Source organism: Malus domestica, chromosome 15 (assembly GCF_042453785.1).
Source record: "Malus domestica chromosome 15, GDT2T_hap1".
In the NCBI taxonomy this organism is placed as follows: domain Eukaryota; kingdom Viridiplantae; phylum Streptophyta; class Magnoliopsida; order Rosales; family Rosaceae; genus Malus; species Malus domestica.
In genome coordinates, this window is record NC_091675.1 from 35359861 (window position 1) to 35378293 (window position 18433).

At 35.4% G+C, this 18433-nt stretch overlaps 1 protein-coding gene across 1 annotated transcript; it reads right to left on the bottom strand.

Moving 5' to 3' along the window:
- Positions 1 to 312: 312 nt before the first annotated feature.
- LOC139192050 (inositol-3-phosphate synthase 1-like) lies at positions 313 to 3325 on the bottom strand. The gene is made up of 8 exons (XM_070813164.1): positions 2853 to 3325; positions 2619 to 2687; positions 2315 to 2450; positions 1994 to 2241; positions 1629 to 1855; positions 997 to 1478; positions 828 to 890; positions 313 to 697 (listed from the first exon to the last, which is right to left on the bottom strand). The coding sequence occupies exons 1-8, from the start codon at positions 3038 to 3040 to the stop codon at positions 578 to 580; spliced, it is 1533 nt and encodes a 510-aa protein (XP_070669265.1). The 5' UTR covers positions 3041 to 3325; the 3' UTR covers positions 313 to 577.
- Between the last annotated feature and the right edge of the window lie 15108 nt (positions 3326 to 18433).

Sequence of the window (18433 nt, forward strand, 5' to 3'; positions counted from 1 at the left end):
CCCTTTCTTTGGGGACCAACTAGTAAGAGCAAAAGAAAAAGACCCACATATTTGTGGAATACTACTCCCTTTTGCCTTGTGAATTATTCAACAAATTTGTGGACGAAAATGTGTTTTAGGGGACAATTAAGACTCATCTGGGGCAATCAATGGCGGACAATTTAACAACTCCTTAAACCCTCCTGTTCATGGTCCTCCAAATTGGTTTCAGAAATCTGTGTAAACTGCATATAATTTGATTCTTGGTATTTTTTTATTTTTTTTGGAGAGGATTCTTGGTTATTTAGAGTGCATAATTAGGCACATAACAACTAATGTCCAACAAATATTATAAAAATCTATTTCCATTACAAGAGAGAGTTGGTTTCTTCTGAATGAGGAAGAAGCAACTGCATTACATACATATTGGGATCTTCTGGAAACAGAAGAGAAAGAAAAAAAAGATCAAATTAACAGAGAATGACTACTCACACAAGCTGCAAACATTAGGTTAATAAAGGACACAGAGGGGGAGTGGTATTGGGATTGGATTACATTGGATTGGATTGGATTATTCAACTTCTTAATTTGCTTCTTTTCACTTGTATTCCAAGATCATGTTGTTCTCTGGAGCCAGACCAACACAAGCCCTCAGTATGTTCTCCAGCATTGCCCTCTGCTTTGACAGTGCATTCACCACGGGTGTACCTGGCGGAACCTGTTCTCCCAACACCATCACAAATTAGTATTTCACCACAGTTACACATGTATAACAGATTATACCAATGACAGCCCAAAAATCATTCATCTCAGAAAGTCCGGAAGAAAATAACTAATATTTGACTTACAAGAGGAGCCTTGCTGAGGTAACTGAGAATTGTAGCCACAGGGTGGAAAGAGTGGAACTTGGCCTGCAAACACACCGATATAACGATATTAACTAATGTCACATTTACGTTTCACATCACACTGTGTAATGATATCAGTTACTGTCACAGGGTAGTTAATTAAGCATACCTCTGCTTCAGATTTGAGCTGGATACGGGTGCTGAGTTCAGCGAGGAGAACTAAATCGAGGATGATAGGAGCAGCCAAGAGGGAATCCTCACAGGTGTTGTGCAACACAATGGTGCTTTTCCCACCCATGAAAATCTCAGAGGTGTACTCATCCAGGGCTCTCTTGCTGTCCCCAACATATGGCACATACTTGATCACCACAACATGGTCAGGGTGCTCGCCTGGCCCGTAGAGGATGCCATTGCTGGACACCATGTCATCCACAACATTGCTCTTTGAAATCTCTTTTGACCGGAAGGTTTGCGGTGCGGAAAGGTTCATGCCGTCATTGTTCCCAAGATGGTTGTAGCTCACTATGGATGTTGGCTTGATTCCAGCCCCAACAAGGAAATCAACCAACACAGACTTCATCTTGGTCTGACCACTCTTAAAGTCATCTCCACCGATCAAACTGTTTCTCCTAATTGCCAAATCAATGAGTCCTGCCAATTTTCCAATATTCACATTCAAATTTCCACTACAAACTCTTCACTAGTAAAATGTTTTCAAAATATTGAAAAGACGAAAAGGAAAAACAAGAAAAAGAAAAGGGTGATTATTAATTTGGTTAGCTAAGTAACAGGGTAGGGTACCTGGGACAAAAGTGTTTTGTGGGCTTCCATTGATGAAAGGAACATTTTCAAGAACACAAGCTATGGCATACAATGTGGAAGGAGATATCTCAGCGTCATTCTTGTCCACCGAACCCAACAGGTTCTCAACGGTGTCGTTTAGCCCCACAATCACATTACTATACCTTTCAGTGTTGGCAGTCCATAGCACAACCACCTTGTCCACCTTGCTCTTCTCCTTGAACTCCCTGTTTAATTAAATTAGCACACTCAAGCATTATATTAGCACCAAATTAACTTTCTTTCCCTAAAAGAACAAACACCTTCACAGTTAATTCTACTTAATCCAGTATTAAATTAACTGTTTAAAACATTATTATTGTTACCTAATGTCTTTAATGACTTGTTGGAGTTGTTCCTTCTTGGTGCCCTTGATGACGTTGTTGGCACGAGCACCTTGGTTGGCAGCGATGAAATCGGGGTCGTAGATTCCAGGGAGTGGGAGCATGGACTCCATGTATGGCCTCAGTTGCTTTTGCAGATCAATGTCAAGGACCTTTGCCCTTGCCATTGCATCTGCTAAGTTCATGTCACTAATGTCCCAACCCCCAAACACAATGTCATCGGGCTTCACCTGAATTACCAGATCTTGAATTATATAATCAATTAAATAACACCAATTAGGAAATTAAAAGTAGAAAAATTACCATAGGCAGGAGGCTCTTGAACGGGGCATAAATCTCCTCGCCGTTGAAAGACCCAACACGGATGGATGAGGCTTGGGTCAGTGAGCCAAAGTAGTTGGCTTGTTGCACCATGTCTTTGGTTGCCCAGGAGATTCCTCTGAGATATTACAAAACCCATATCTTACAATTAATTAAAACTTCATGTACAACGAAATTCGTACATCTGAGAATCAAATATAAACAACCAATCGTAAACATTAGAGATTGGATTTGATCGAATTACTTAATTGCATGAGGAAAAGGAAGAAACTGAAGAACTACTCACTCTCTGTTTGCAATCACACCAGCAGTGAGGGTTGAGCCATTGTTTCCACCCCAACCCACCAGCATTACCCTGCATTCCAAAATTAACACACACATCAAATGAATGAAAACATAAAAAATTTTAAGTCTGACCCAGAAAATATTTGAAAGAAACAATCACAACCCAGAAATTAATTATTATTATTTTTTTAATTTTTAAGGGAAAAAATGAGGATGTGGGATAAATGGTGCAAACCCTAGTTTGGGGACATGGATATCAGTCTTGAATTCGTATTTGATAGATTTGGGCTTCACAATCCACTGATACTTTCCATTTCTGTTCTCATGCACAAGCTCAGTGGTTTCGTAGCTGTACACCGAATGAATCTCATTCTCTGTGTACACCACGTTCGGGGAGTCTACCTTAAAGCTATCGATGAACATTTTCTCTGTTTTTTTTTTTCCTTCTCTTCCTTCCTAGGAAATTGAATTTTCTTGGGAACCAAACAAGATTGGAGAGGAGAGGAAGACGAAGGTGTAGCAATAGTTCTGAAATCTGAATCCTAAGGCTTGCACTGCGCCATGAACTTGCTCCAATGCCTTGTATTTATAGAGTGGATGTGACACCGCAGATACACGTGGCTCAGCTGAGTGGCCTCTAGTGCCCCAGTATTCTTGGCTCTTTCTACAGAGAAAGGCCTGGCCATGCAAAAAGCAAAATACTGAATAAGAGAAAAAGGAAATGAAATGAAGAAAGAAGAGGTCCATCTATACACTAATTTTTCCATATAAAAAATATTCACAAGTTATTTTATACAACAAATACATTTACATTAAGAGGTCAGAAGGAATAAAGTGATATTGAAATTGTCATTTACGATATTGAAATTGTAGACCTCCCATTTACAATTAAAATAAAATACCACTAAATTGTAGTATTAAGTGGAAAAAGTTCATCTATATAGACCTCTAAGTTTTACATTATAATGAAGGGAAATTTTATTTGAACTCATATTTTGTATCTCAAAACCCAACTTACTTTTTATACCCACTATTTGATTTATCTATCACTATCTCTTTACGCCCAACATTATTTCCAAAACATCCCTTACTTATCAAAACTCAACTCAATAAAACTTCTTTTTACACCCAACTTAATCTACTTAAAAATAAAAAATAAAACCTTAACCAGTCCATCATCTCCATGGAGCAAAGCCCGTTCTCTCTCTCTTTAAAAAATCCTACCATCTCCCATGGTTGTCATTATGCACCCACATCTACTCCTTTGTAGTCATCCAAATCTTTTCCTCTTCCTTTTCTTCATCATTTGACATCTCTAAATTTCTAGAGCACTAATTAGCTTAATAATTGGTACGTGTTCAATCGATTGGTTCAATTTTTATGTATTGATTCCTTTTTCTTTTCAATTAAATGAGTTTCGTGTTTAATGAGTTAGGTATGTTTCAATTAAATGAGAATCTTCTAGACTCTATATTCCTATCTGTGGTAGAAAAATAGATACGTCCACGATAATTTTTGGTAGATCAATGAATATTTTTAACTGTGGATATTTATTTATTTTTTTTTTGTCGAAACAGTGGATATTTATTAGATACAAAAGTTGCAGACAACAATTACATTACATTGAGCTATGGCTTAAAAGTATATCGCCTTTGCACATTTTAAAGGCAAACTTATAGCTAAGTGGTTTTTATTGTGGAGTAAAACTTCGAGAATTGATCTAACCTGGATGTGTAATTAAGTTTATGCATTTTAATGATTAAACTGATAAATATTTCAACAAAATATGGATTTAATATCGTAGTATCTTTTAGCCTCTATATGCTACAAAAGTTGCAGACAAAAATTCACAATACATAGAATTGTGGTAAAAAAGTATATCGCCTTTGCACGTTTTATAGGTGAACTCATAGGTAAGCAGTTTTTATTGTTGACCAAAACTTTGGGAATTGATCTAATTTGAATGTATAATTGAGCTTATGCATTTTAATGATTAAATTCAAAAATATATTGATCGCATATGAATTTAATATCCTAGTGTCCTTTAGCCTCTATATTGGTATCTGTGGCAAAAAAATGGGTACCTCCATGAGAAAATTTTGTAGATCGATGAATATTTTCAATCTGAATATTTATTAGATACCAGAAATTATAAGTCTATTCATGAAAGTCTAAGTCAATGCCACATACAATATTTGTTAATATATATTTAGTGAACTATTATTAGCACTCCAAAAATCTCATTCTACACTTTGCACAAGTGTATTTTTCTTTCTAATTATAGAAAGTTTGGAGTGTCAAATGAGATTTTTGGAGTGCTAATAACGATTTTCTATACTTATATACATTTTATTTTAGTTTGGAAGTTGACTTCCTTTTTTTTTTCTCTATCAAGTTGGGAGTATCACTGACTGTGACCCTGTGCAACTAGTTGTTGATTCGTTTTGAATAATCAACATTATTTCTTACAATGTCTTGGGCGTATGAATACCAGAAAGAAAACAGTCTTGATACAAGCTGAATAAGAGTAATACTAATTATTAAACAACTTGTGCATGATGTTTGCTTATAACACAATCTTAAAATTTAATTAAACTCACATAACAACAATAAATAAAGGCATTATCACAACTTAGGGGTGGTGAGCAATCCCATTAAAATAGAACTTAATATATACATATTAAAAACAAAAAAATTGATGCAAAATCTCCCGATGACTAATACTATTCCAAGTCATGCATGAAACATACACATTTGTCCCTTCATGCCATTTGGTTATAAGCAAACATCATGTATTTACTAATACTATTCCAAGTCATGCATGAAACCTACAAATTTGTCCCTTCATGCCACTTGGTTATAAGCAATATAAGCAAATATCATGCATAAGTTGTTTACTAATTAGTATTACTACTATTCAACTTGTATCATGACCGTTTTATTTCTGTTATTCATACGCCCAAGACATTGTAAGAAATAATGTTGATTATTCAAAATGAATCAACAACTAGTTGCACAGGGTCACAGTCAGTGATAATCCCAACTTGATAAAGAAAGAAAAAAAAAGGAATTCGACTTCCAAACTAAAATAAAATGTATATAAATATAGAAAATTGTTATTAGCACTCCAAAATTCTCATTTGGCACTCCAAACTTTCTATAATTAGAAAGAAAAATACACTCGTGCGGAGTGTAAAATGAGATTTTTGGAGTGCTAATAATAGTTCCCTAAATATGTCTTAACAAATATTGTACGTGGCATTGACTTAGACTTTCGCGAATAGAATTATAATATATGGTATCTAATAAATATCCAGATTGAAAATTCATCGCTCTACAAAATTTTCTCATGGAGGTACCCATTTTTTGCCACATATACCAACATAGAGGCTAAAAGACAATACGATATTAAATTCATATGTGGTCAAGATATTTATGAATTTAATCATTAAAATGCATAAGCTCAATTATACATTCAAGTTAGATCAATTCCCGAAGTTTTGGTCAACAATAAAATTGCTTACCTATGAGTTCAGCGATAAAACATGCAAAGGCGATATACTTTTTAACCACAGTTCTAAGTATTGTGAATTTTTGTCCGCAACTTTTGTGGCATATAGAGGCTAAAAGATATTGCAATATTAAATCCATATATGGTCGAAATATTTATTAGTTTAATCATTAAAATGCATAAACTCAATTACACATCCAGGTTAAATCAATTCCCGAAGTTTTCCTCCACAATAAAAATTGCTTAGCTATGAGTTGGCCTATAAAATGTGCAAAGGCAATATACTTTTTAGCCACATGATGTGAAATATTCTAACACTCAAATTAAAACCCTATGATTGTAGTATATGTAAGTAGGGATCGTTTTAGGCCGGAGATTAGAAGGGTTGCTAATCTACACAAATTAAACTTTAAAACACTAAACTAGACTCAAAAACACTAAACTAGACACTTAAGACTTAAAACTGACTCAAACTACTCAAAACAGCACAACTAAGTGAAATTGACTCAAAACAGACTCTAAGGAGTTATTTGGACGAATTTAAGACTATCAAGACTCAAAACACTAAATTGAACAGATTTATACACTTTTTTAACTAATCTAACACACTTAATTAAAGGGGGGGGGATTGATTTGAACGAAATTAATTAAACTAAACAGATTGCAAAACAAAGTAAAGTAGATATGAAATTGGGTGATTTGAATGGTAAAAACTTAGCCAGAGGATCCTCCACACATGAACATATGCAACATAAATCGATTTCCAGTATTGTTTCCTTAAACCATGAATGATAATGCCCCAAATTAATTGTGAATGCACTAATTAACTTTCAGATTTCCCTAAATTCATTGAATTGAATGGACAACGCATCGCAACCAAATTATTCTTCTCAAGTTCCCTATATGAACAACATGATAGAGATACATATCAAAGATCATTAAGTTCTATGAAAATCATAAGCATTGACAAGGCATTCGGAACTATCAATTGCATGATACTCTTGCCCATAATTTGCTTAACATGATTGTGACTAGCAATCTCCACTACTTTTAATTATAAGTTCATAACGATTAGGTGAAATTCCCTTATAATTTAGCATCAAATTCATGCATGCAAACTAAGTATGCATCCTTAATCAACACACAAGAATAAGTTCTCAATCAAACAGATAAGTAAATCACATTCATGTTTTACGAAACAATAATTGAAAGTAATCAATTCATATAAAACATATGTCCATGGCTTTGAATTCACCTCTAACTAAAAAGGAATTAGTTCCACATGTTCATAACAATTGGTAAGCAACAGAAAATAAACATGGAAACGAAACGAGGGAAAAAAGAACTCTTAGAACTCCAATGGTTGCAGGTGGCTTGCGGTACAAGGTCCTCCTCCTCCGATGAAAGCCACGGCAAAGCTTCTTCTTCTCCAAAGTTGCGGCAAAGGGTGTTAATTGATGTTTTTAGGGTTTGGCCGAATTTCTGGAGGAAAAGGCTTAGGGTTTTCGCACAAGGCTTGGCCAATCCAATGGGGGAAATAACTAGGTTGCTGGCAGATTTTTAGGGTTTCTAGAAGGGTTTGGGGCGCCACTTTTGTAGGGCTTCTAGAAAGAGTGTGTTGTGGCTGATTTCTGACCTTCTAGAAAAGTTTGGGGTGCCATCTTTCTAGGGCTTCTAGAAAGGTGGGTGCAGCACATGTATAAGAGAAGATATAGGCCTTCTATAAGGGTTTTAGGTCCCCTTGCAGCTGATTATTCTTCTTCCAAGTCTTGAATTAATTTCTCCATCTCTTTACCACATTCCTCGCTTCATTTGATCTTCAAAAACGTCCATTCCTTGTGCTCCACATGCATGCAATCCATTCCAGCCCAAAATTGCTCTACAATGCTTCAAAATGCACTTTCTTGCCAACTTTGCCAATTAGACCTACAAACAAACGAAAATAGCTTAAATCACTATAATAAACACAAACTAACTATGAAAATGCAAGAAAACAAGCTAACTAAGTCTAATAAATATCCACGGTTAAAATATTCATTGATCTACCAAAAGTTATCATGGACGTACCCATTTGTCTACCACATATAGGAATATAGAGGCTAGAAGATTCTCATTTAATTGAAACATACCAAACTCATTAAACACTTTAACTAGAAGCTCATACCGATTATTAAGCTAATTAGTGCTCTAGAAATTTAGAGATGTCAAATGATGAAGAAAAGGAAAAAGAAGAGGTTTGGATGACTACAGATGAGTAGATGGGGGTGCAGAATGACAGCCATGGAAGATGAAGGATTTTTTAAAGAGAGAGAAAGGGATTTGCTCCATGGAGATGATGGACTGGTTAGGGTTTTATTTTTTATTTTTAAGTAGATTGAGTTGGGTTTAAAAAGAAGTTTGATTGAGTTGAGTTTTGATAAGTAAGGGCGGTTTCGAAAATAATGTTGGGTGTAAATAGATAATGATAGATAAATCAAATACAATGTGGATATAAAAAGTAAGCTAGGTGTTATGATACAAAATATGGGTTCAAATAAAATTTCCCTATAATGAATTTTATTCTTTCTGGCTTGCATTTTATGCCTTTTTTTTAGTACATTGATATTTTAAAATTAAGATGAGGGGAAGTTCGGCTAAGCCACACAATGGGCAGCCTAATTTGGTATCGAATTCCCCATCCACGAGATTCGAACCCAAGACCTCTCAATTCTAAGTGAAGAGGAATACCACAAAATCGTAATACAGAGTGGCTACATTTATGCCTTTAAAACTTAACTCAAGCCTCACTTTTTGGTACTGGAGTTTGATGGTAGGGGAAAGGGAGGCATGAGTTGATTTTCAATGGGTTAAGTGGCAGTGTTGGAGCCAAATATGCACACCTCTGTGAGTGGTGGTGAGCACAAATAAGTGTAGTCTCGAACAACTTGAAAAACAGTAAACAACCGTAAACAAACCTTTGGGCGAAGGGGGTGTGCCGGCCAAAGGCTCTCTGACGATCAAGTTAGTGAATGATTTTAGACTTAAGCAATGGGCAAGAGAATTCAAGTGTATAGATTGCATTACTGTAGATGAACCCTAGATGGGTGTATTTATACTGTGGGAGAATCCAAGAGGATATCTAGTAAGTAGATATTGCATCTTCTTAGGAGTGTGATTACTTGCGGTGCACGTATATCCCTAGATTGTAGGGACTCCAATACTTATTAGGATTGGATTAAGTGTATATCAGATCAAATAATGTGTCTTGAGGAACAAGTATGGTCATCCAGCGGAGTCGTTAAGACTTTGCCTAGTATTCGAGAGTAGAGTGAGGGTGGCATCCTACTCTATTTGATACAGCTCTGCTCGAGTTGGTTAGTCCATAACTGGACTTTTGAGGTAACAGTATTTGGATCAGCCTCCGGCACGAAAATCGTGGTCCCACAATTGCCTTTAACTGTCCGTATGAGAGGCAACCTATTCCCTTTAAGGATGAATTATTACCAAAGACCATGCCTTTCGGAGTTAGCTGGAATATGTACCGTTTAATCTTAAGACTTTTTACATACATGACCGGATTATCATTAAAGCTGGGCAGCTGAGTTGTTTTGGTTTCCATCATATATTCTTTGGAAGTGCAAAAAAGATCCACTGCCATGATGACGAACGCTTCCATGTTACACGGTTGCTTTTTCCACGTATTTTATTAACTAATTCTCAATCTTCGTGTATATCATCCCTAAGATACGCGTCTCTTCACTTTCAACGGTGAGATTTCCTAGTGATTTTTCTTTAAATAGCCTTACTAAGTAGCAGTGTCCTTTAAACCCTTCTCATTTTCGGCCATGATGCCTATGTCTTCCTTTCTTAATTCTAGCCTTTTTCTAGGCCTCATGCCAAGAAAGAATGCAATTCTAAAAAGTATCCTCAAATACCGTAAACTCTCAAAACACTTTAGACTTAAGCAATGGGCAAGAGAATTCAAGTGTATAGATTGCATTATTGTAGATGAACCCTAGATGGGTGTATTTATACTGTGGGAGAATCCAATAGGATATCTAGTAAGTAGATATTGCATCTTCTTAGGAGTGTGATTACTTGCGGTGCACGTATATCCCTAGATTGTAAGGACTCCAATACTTATTAAGATTGGATTGAGTGTATATCCAGATCAAATAATGTGTCTTGAGGAACAAGCATGGTCATCCAGCGGAGTCGTTAGGACTTTGCCTAGTATCCGAGAGTAGAGTGAGGTTGGCATCCTACTCTATTTGATACAGCTCTGCTCGGGTTGGTTAGTCCATAACTAGACTTTTGAGGTAACAGTATTCGGATCAGCCTCCAGCACGAAAATCATGGTCCCACAATTGCCCTTAACTGTCCGTATGAGAGGCAACCTATTCCCCTTAAGGATGAATTGTTACCAAAGACCATGCCTTTTAGAGTCAGCTGGAATATGTACCGTTTAATCTTAAGACTTTTTACATACATGACCGGATTATCATTAAAGCTGGGCAGCTGAGTTGTTTTGGTTTCCATCATATATTCTTTGGAAGTGCAAAAAAATCCACTGCCATGATGACGAACGCTTCCATGTTACACGGTTTCCATGCATTTTATTAACTAATTCTCAATCTTCGTGTATATCATCCTTAAGATATGCGTCCCTTCACTTTCAACGGTGAGATTTCCTAGTGATTTTTCTTTAAATAGCCTTACTAAGTAGCAGTGTCCTTTAAACCCTTCTCATTTTCGGCCATGATGCCTATGTCTTCCTTTCTTAATTCTAACCTTTTTCTAGGCCTCATGCCAAGAAAGAATGCAATTCTAAAAAGTATCCTCAAATACCGTAAACTCTCAAAACACTTTCTTTCTTCTTGCAACTTGTTCTGTAATATTCACCCCCATGTGCCACTTTTGATGCAGGTCTTATATCAAAGTTGATATATGCCATAGGGTTGAAATTCCTCGAGGGGCCGCTCGTCGCCGCTTCCTTCCTCATCCAATGCTGGATGATTGTAACTGTGATGGTTCTGTTGGAAATGTGCCCTAAAGCCAATCATGTGATGATACTTTACGAACATTTCACATGTTAAACTAATCTAGTTTTAACATATAAAGGGCATAGATTATTGTTTGAGCCGTCTCATATAAATGTTATATGCTTAAACGATAAAGTCCAAGGAATTTGTGATTGAGAGAATGTAATCTAATGAAGTTAGATTCTTGAGACCATTCTTTCGTAGACACATCCTAAACGTTCCTGATCATAGGATTGCCAATTGGGCATTGACAGTCCGTCAAGATCGGTACGTACTATGTCTTCTCTCAGGGAGAGTGATTAGTCTCGAATCATTGGTGTGTGTGACATCAAGACAAGTACGGTAGGTGCTCAATAGAGAATGAGTTCACTGAACGCGATCAACGAAGAGTTCTCATATTCCATGTCACATAAGAACTCATGGTTGGGATAATGCAAAGTAGTCCTTTGACCTGAGGCATCATAGTTGTCTTGTGGTTAAGACCTTGATCTTTGATTATGTCAAAGTCATCCCACCAGGAGGGTGTCCACGGCATCGTTGGGGTCAAGCCGCTTAGCTATGGAGACAAGTGAATGCGCAACAAGGGATCTCTAACCTTCAAACCGTTTGAGGGAGAATACTCTCTGATATGATTTGAATCTTTGGCCAAAGTATGAATGAGATTAGGGAATGCGTTCCGAATCACATTCAAGGTAATCATATAAGCACAAGACACACATTGGATAGTAGACATGAGAAAATAAACTATCAATCCAAACAATGTGGTCAAGAGTATTAGATTAGAGAAGGACCGTATTGCATTTGTAATCTCGAACTGAATAGGTTCTCTAACCTCTTCTGATTAGCTTGGGTAACCATGATATGCTGCTAGGTGTCACTCATGGTTTGTGGAAGCCCTAAACGTGTATAATCACTAAAGGGAGAATTGAAAATAGTTTCAATTCACAATCGATGTAAAATGGTTTTAATCGCCCACTACCTCGCTAAAAGGAACCTAATGGATCGCACACCGTGAAAGGTGGAGATTGGAGATTAAATGGAAATGAGTAAGAATGATTAAATGGTTTAATCATTGATTTATGGCAAGGATTAATTAATATGTTAATTAATCAAACGAATAAGTTCGTTAAAGACTTCGGGATAGTTTTGGACCTTAAGGCCCAATGGGCTTCGAACGTCAAGCCCATTAACTTAAGTTGTATGACAATTTAATGAATGAAGATTCATTAAAGCCCAAAAGCCCAAATCCCATAAGGTGGCCGGCCATATTAAATGAATTAGGGTTGTTTGGTTATTTAGGTCACTTAAAGAAGTGACTATATAAATGACTTTATAGCCTAAATATTCATTAAGTGAATTAAGTGAAAAATGGGTTTATTTTGGGGGAAATGGGTGAGAATTGTCTCTCCATTTTCTCTCTAAAGAGGCCAACACCTTGGAGGGTACATCTAGCAATCCTACTACTCCAAGGTCACTCATTTCTTCTACAATCGAACCTTGGTGTCGAGAATTAGAGGTTCTCAATTTTGGGAACTTGGAGAACCTATTCTTCCATCCAAATCCATGGATCTAAGAAGCAAGGAATGAAGGCCCTTATCTCTTTGGGTGATTAGCCTTTGCTTATGCAAAGAGGAATCTACAAAGGTATTAATTTCAACTCACTTATGTTTTGAGTTGATTATTGGTTCACCAATCTACTAGGCTTTGAATTTCATGGGTAAATGTTTTGTTTTTGAGTGCATGTAAGCATGATTCCGCCTTTAATTGTTAATTGCATGCTATATGATGTTGCTCAAATGAACATGTTTTACAAAATAAATCTTTCAAGTGGTATCAGAGCCTAGGTCTAGTAGTTGGTGAATCCTTTTGTGTTTTGTAGTTCATAAGTTTGTGATCTAAAAGTTGTAATTGTTACAAGCTTTATTCTTGCTTCTTTGAAAGTAAATTTTGTTGGAAAATTTGCTATCTCAAATGTTGTAGATGTTGTTCATATGAGCATGAATATTGGAGCTAAAATTTGGTGCCATGCTTTTGGGAAAATTCGGCCAAAATCAAAGGGTGATTTTTTGGGTTCTTGTTTGACTTGTTAAAAGTGTTTTAATGTGTTCTTTGGAACCCCTAAGTACCCTAGTTTGGTTAGATGTTATTTCCCTTAAGTAAGAATGGTTTTGGAATGTTTTTGGGTGAAAAAAGTTCATGGAAAAATTTGGGTTTTTCATGAATGTTCTTCATTGTTCTTGTTGTTCTTGCCAAGAACAAAAAGGTTTGGTGTTTTGATTCAAAGTTTTGATTTATTTCATAAAGTTTATGTGATTTGTTTTTAAATGATTTATCATGTATTTAAAGTATTATATTATTTGTATACATGATGATTGAAATAATTATGATTGAATTATTTCAAAACTTATCTTACATACACTTGCATGCTTTTGACAAAACTCACTAATCAACACACACACCAACCTCATCCTCTCCCTAAAACCGGCCACTCCCTCAAAGGGAGTACTTTTGGGGCTTTTATGCAATTACATAAAGTTTTGATACTTTTGTGTATTTGCACTTTGGCCCAAAAGTTTACGTTTTTACGTTTAGGTCCAAAAACGCTAAAGGACAAATTGTTTTGATCCTTTAATGAAGTTTTTGCATTGATTAAAGTTTGGGTTCTAGTTGTATTTACATGAAGTTGTGACTTTTGTGTATTATACAAAGTGACCCCAAAAGTTTTTGTTATTGCAATATGGCCCAAAAGTTGAGGTTAATTGCAAAATGGCCCAAATAGGATGAGAACAAAATTGTTTTGTCTCTTTAAATGAGAATTGGATTTTCATTTTGTTTAGCTCCATTTAAATCAATTTTATGGATACAAAGACCAAATGAAAATGTTGCATTCAATTAATTAGTTAAAGTGTTAATTAATTAAAGGGTGATTATGAACCTAAGCCTAATATAATTGAGCTATGTGAAAGGCGTTTCAAATTTGTTTGAACCATGGGAATGTGTAGATTAAATTTTGGTTGTAATTTGATTTGATCAAATGTTGTAAAAGGGCTTAAGCTCTTCTTTACTTTAAAGTAATTTGTTATATGCAAATGTTGTAATGAGCATAAGCTCACCTTTACTTTGAAGTACTTCTTTCTTGCTTTATACGATATGCATGAAAATGAAGTAGTTGGGTCCAACGCCCCTAAGACAACACGCCTTAATGTGATTAAACGCGTAACTAAAATCAATCACCATTCCTAGACCGAGATTCAACACAAGGCTCGTGTTGAATCTAAACAAAGGTTCATAATCATCCTTAGGCCCTAAGGCAACTATGTAGTATCATATACTCTTGCTTTAAAAATCGTTTTAAAAGCATAGTGGGAGTATTATGTACAACTAAAACAAAGGGATGGACCAATAGTTGTAATAGGACCAAAATTGTTTTAATAGAGATTAAAATGTATGTTAATATGTGATGAGACACAAAACCCTCAACCAAACCAATATTAAGTTGATAAGCGAGAGATGTTTAGAATATCTCTTCGTGGCCTTCCACCGTGGTGGGATCCAATCGTTTATGACTTGTACACCGGCTTCACCCTATCATGGGGGAGTACAAAGTGCATGCTTATACTCAGGAGGAATCCATATACATATGATGAGGTGAGTGTAGGCAACGAGGATAGCTATACATCGTATCATCGTGAGGCTATTCTTGAACCCCTTCACACACTAAGCATGGTGGGAAGAACTTAACTAAGTGAAATGGAGCCAACATCATATCATTGTGAGGTGACATTCTCTAGAGGCCAAATAAGATGGGTACTTGCATTAGTTGCAAATGAGTAAGCGTACTCTCTCATTATTATTGTTGCTAGCCATACATCGTATCATCGTGAGGTGGGCTTGGTAATAGTGAGCCTCCCATAACCTACTAAGAGTTTCATCCAAAACTCTCGAATTCCTATGAGGGATATGGAATTTGCCAAAAATAGTGGGTGGTGCTATTTGATTTAAAGACCCAAATCAAATGGCTTAAAATCAATCAATCTATATTCGTTATGTATTTGTTTACCAATATATTTGCAAACGCTATCCAACACTTGATAAAAGCCGAACGTTTAGTTTACGGACTTGGTACCACAATCCCAAAGAATGTCTTACATGGATTGTATATGTACCTAAGTAGTCTCATCCTCAAAATTGTTCTAATGATAATGTATCATTGGAAGAACATGTTAGAAAGGTCTATCATGAAGAGGACAACACTTTTAAATGTCATAATTCTTCAATTACAATTTGTTGTATGAAGAAATAGGAGTTGCTTTGAACAACTCTTAGTCAATACAAACACTTAGTGCTTGTTTCTTTGTTACATGAACAAGGAACTTGAGAAGAAAGCACAAAGGCATGAACACTTTATGTGCCATGTTTCTTCACTTACAAATTGTTGTATGAAGAAATGAGAGTTGCCTTGTACAACTCTTGAAGGTTTGTAATTATGTTTAGAACATAATGGTTGGTTGACAAAAATAGTCCATTAACATGGACTTATGATGATTTTGAATCATTGAATGTTGAAGTGATAAACCACTTAACGAGACGGAAACTAGGCAAGGACTTCACCTTTGTGTCCCTATCCTAATGGTTCACTAAGTTTATTGTAAACTATGTAGTGAACAATAACCACATGCTCTCCAAAATTGTTTGATGTGTATAACACAATTGAAAAAGGTTTCAAGAGAGATAGTGGGAGTTTAAGGACCATGTCTAATGTAGTCAAAGGTGAAAGTCAGATAAAGAAGATAAATAACTCCAAGGGAACAAACTTTCTTTATGAAAGGATGGACATTGGAAGGGGTATTTGCAAGAAATGTCTTGCAAGTGTCAAGAACACACCTTTCGAAGGTGTTGTAAAATGTTCTTGAAAAGTTCAAAACAGTTGGTTCTTCTACTTGAATGCATGATTCCGTATTAGTAACAAAGCTTTACAATCGTTGTAAAAATGTGACTAATAAGAAGTAGAAGATATATGAGAGAAGAGAAAGTACTTCACATTCGAAGCGTGAATCAAATGTAGATCTCTGCGAAAGCAGATGGTACTTACTTCCTCATATGAACTACCAAAGAAATTGGAAAAACATAGATTGTCTTTATATTCCAATTTTAAGGAACTAAATTCCGTCACTATGTGAAATGGATAAATGTTTTGTTTGACAAAACAATGTTCTTTATTAATCAATGATTAGATTATGGTAATCTAATTAATTATCTCTATAGTAGAGATAATATGGTGGTGTTAACTGTTTAGAAAATAATGATGCTTAAAACCCAAAAGGTTGCAAGGTAGTGACTAATCCCAACTAAAGTTGTGATACCTCTAAAAACATAAATTACGAGTTGGTCATAGATGGACGCTTTGGATCGTTAGATCCGGATCCAATACCTTCTTGTTAAAATTGTATGGAGGCGAAATGTTCGAATCTTTATTCTTTTGGAAAGAAGAAAGAATCACAAAGTTGTTGAGGGTAATTCACTTAAATGTTAATGGCACTTGTCCACAAACATAATACTACTCATGTTGAATAACATTCACCAAGATCACCCTCGGTTGGACTATAGTTTATTTTGAATAAACACAAGTCCGAATACTTTGCAAAATGTTTCAAAGAATTCAAGTAATGTAAGTTGATGAGTAAGACATCTAAAGTATTTACCTCCTTAGATTTGATCCAAGGAAAGGTAACACTTTAGATGAGTTTCCTTGAAAGATATCAAGGAAAATAGCATCATAAGATAATATATTTCTCCATTAGGAGAAGAACGAACAAGAATAAGATTTAGTTCGTTAAATGTTATCTATTACCCATATATAGGATATATACTTCTAAAAACAATATGATTGTCAATGAGAAGATCTTCCAATATTTTCATAACTCCATAAGATGTAGTTGGAAAGAAAGACAAATCTTAAGCATGTTAAAGATTTGGGGTTGTGTGCTAACAAGCAATATTTGTTTGATAATAATCTTGTAGGATATCCTTAAAATAACTTTTGGATATCGCTTCTATAAACCAACTAACAAATGTTGTTTTGTTGGGTAGTTCATTGTAATTCTACAATGTGATTTGCCTAAAAGCAAATGAACGAGAGATAGAACTCAAAGAATGGGTTCTTTGAGAGACAAGAAAGTAATCAACAAATATAACAACCTAGTTCCTATACCACAAGCTCCAAGGTAGTCGATAAGGATTTATAAACCGTCTCAGTTGAATGGTTTTGAACTTTATGACTATGTCATAGAGTTGCACCTCTTAATTCGAAAGAAATAAGAATGAAAATCCTTATGACTACATTGAGTGCATATACGATATATACTCAAGGAAATGGTAAAGTACCATTTGACTCGAAATAATGAAACCTTCAAAGCTAATTGGTAGCTTAAGGTGACTACAATCAAATAGAATGGTTGACTTTAAAGGAACCATTTTTGACGTAGTCTTAGTTTCAATAAATTCGAAGATTGCTAGCTACAACTAAATGGTGATTCAATGTTTGGACATAATATGGGTTTCCGAAACCATTATTAAGATAGTCTTGATAATATATGTCTAAAACTATAAATCACAAGACATGTAAGTTGTAGAGATCCATCCATCATGGATCTTAGCAAGTTAGTGGGAGCTATTTGCATTTTATGAGAAAAAGGATCAAATCGTTTGATTTCTCATATAGATGTAAATGAATCTTTTGTTTACTAGTTTTACAAAAGATTAGTGGGAGTTAATCATGTTCCTAAAATTTAAATATATATGATATATTAATTTTGGAAATGAAAAGAATACTTCTTCGTTAAAGTTATGACTTTAAGCATTCTATAAATGATAGAATGTATATGGGAGATATAGTCTATATACATGGGATGGAAATCTATAATGATATATTTCATGATATAATTGAATTATATCAATGCCTAATAATAGACAATGGATGCTAGGAAGTTTCTCATATGATGTTAAACTTCAATAGAAGGACGATTCTAGTGAGACTAGTAAGTTGCCCTTCTCAAAGGGAACGTGCCCCTTTGACTCCCAAAGAAATATTGCGTAAATTGAATCCTTTATGCATACGCAGAAAGGTGATTTATGTATTTCATATTGTATGAAAAACATTGATATGAGTTGTACCTAGAACGGTACAAGACGATATCAGTGCAAGCCCAGGATCAGAACCATGGCAACTGTCAAGTGAGTCCTTAAGTATTTGAGAAATACTAAAGGATAAATTCCTCAAAGAAT

Coding starts and splice junctions, on each gene's coding strand:
- LOC139192050 (XM_070813164.1), bottom strand. CDS start 3,040: ATGTTCATCGATAGCTTTAAGGTAGACTCCCCGAACGTGGTGTACACA. Junction 891..996: donor AGCTCAAATCTGAAGCAGAG/GTATGCTTAATT, acceptor GTGTGTTTGCAG/GCCAAGTTCCACTCTTTCCA. Junction 698..827: donor ACCTCAGCAAGGCTCCTCTT/GTAAGTCAAATA, acceptor TTGGGAGAACAG/GTTCCGCCAGGTACACCCGT.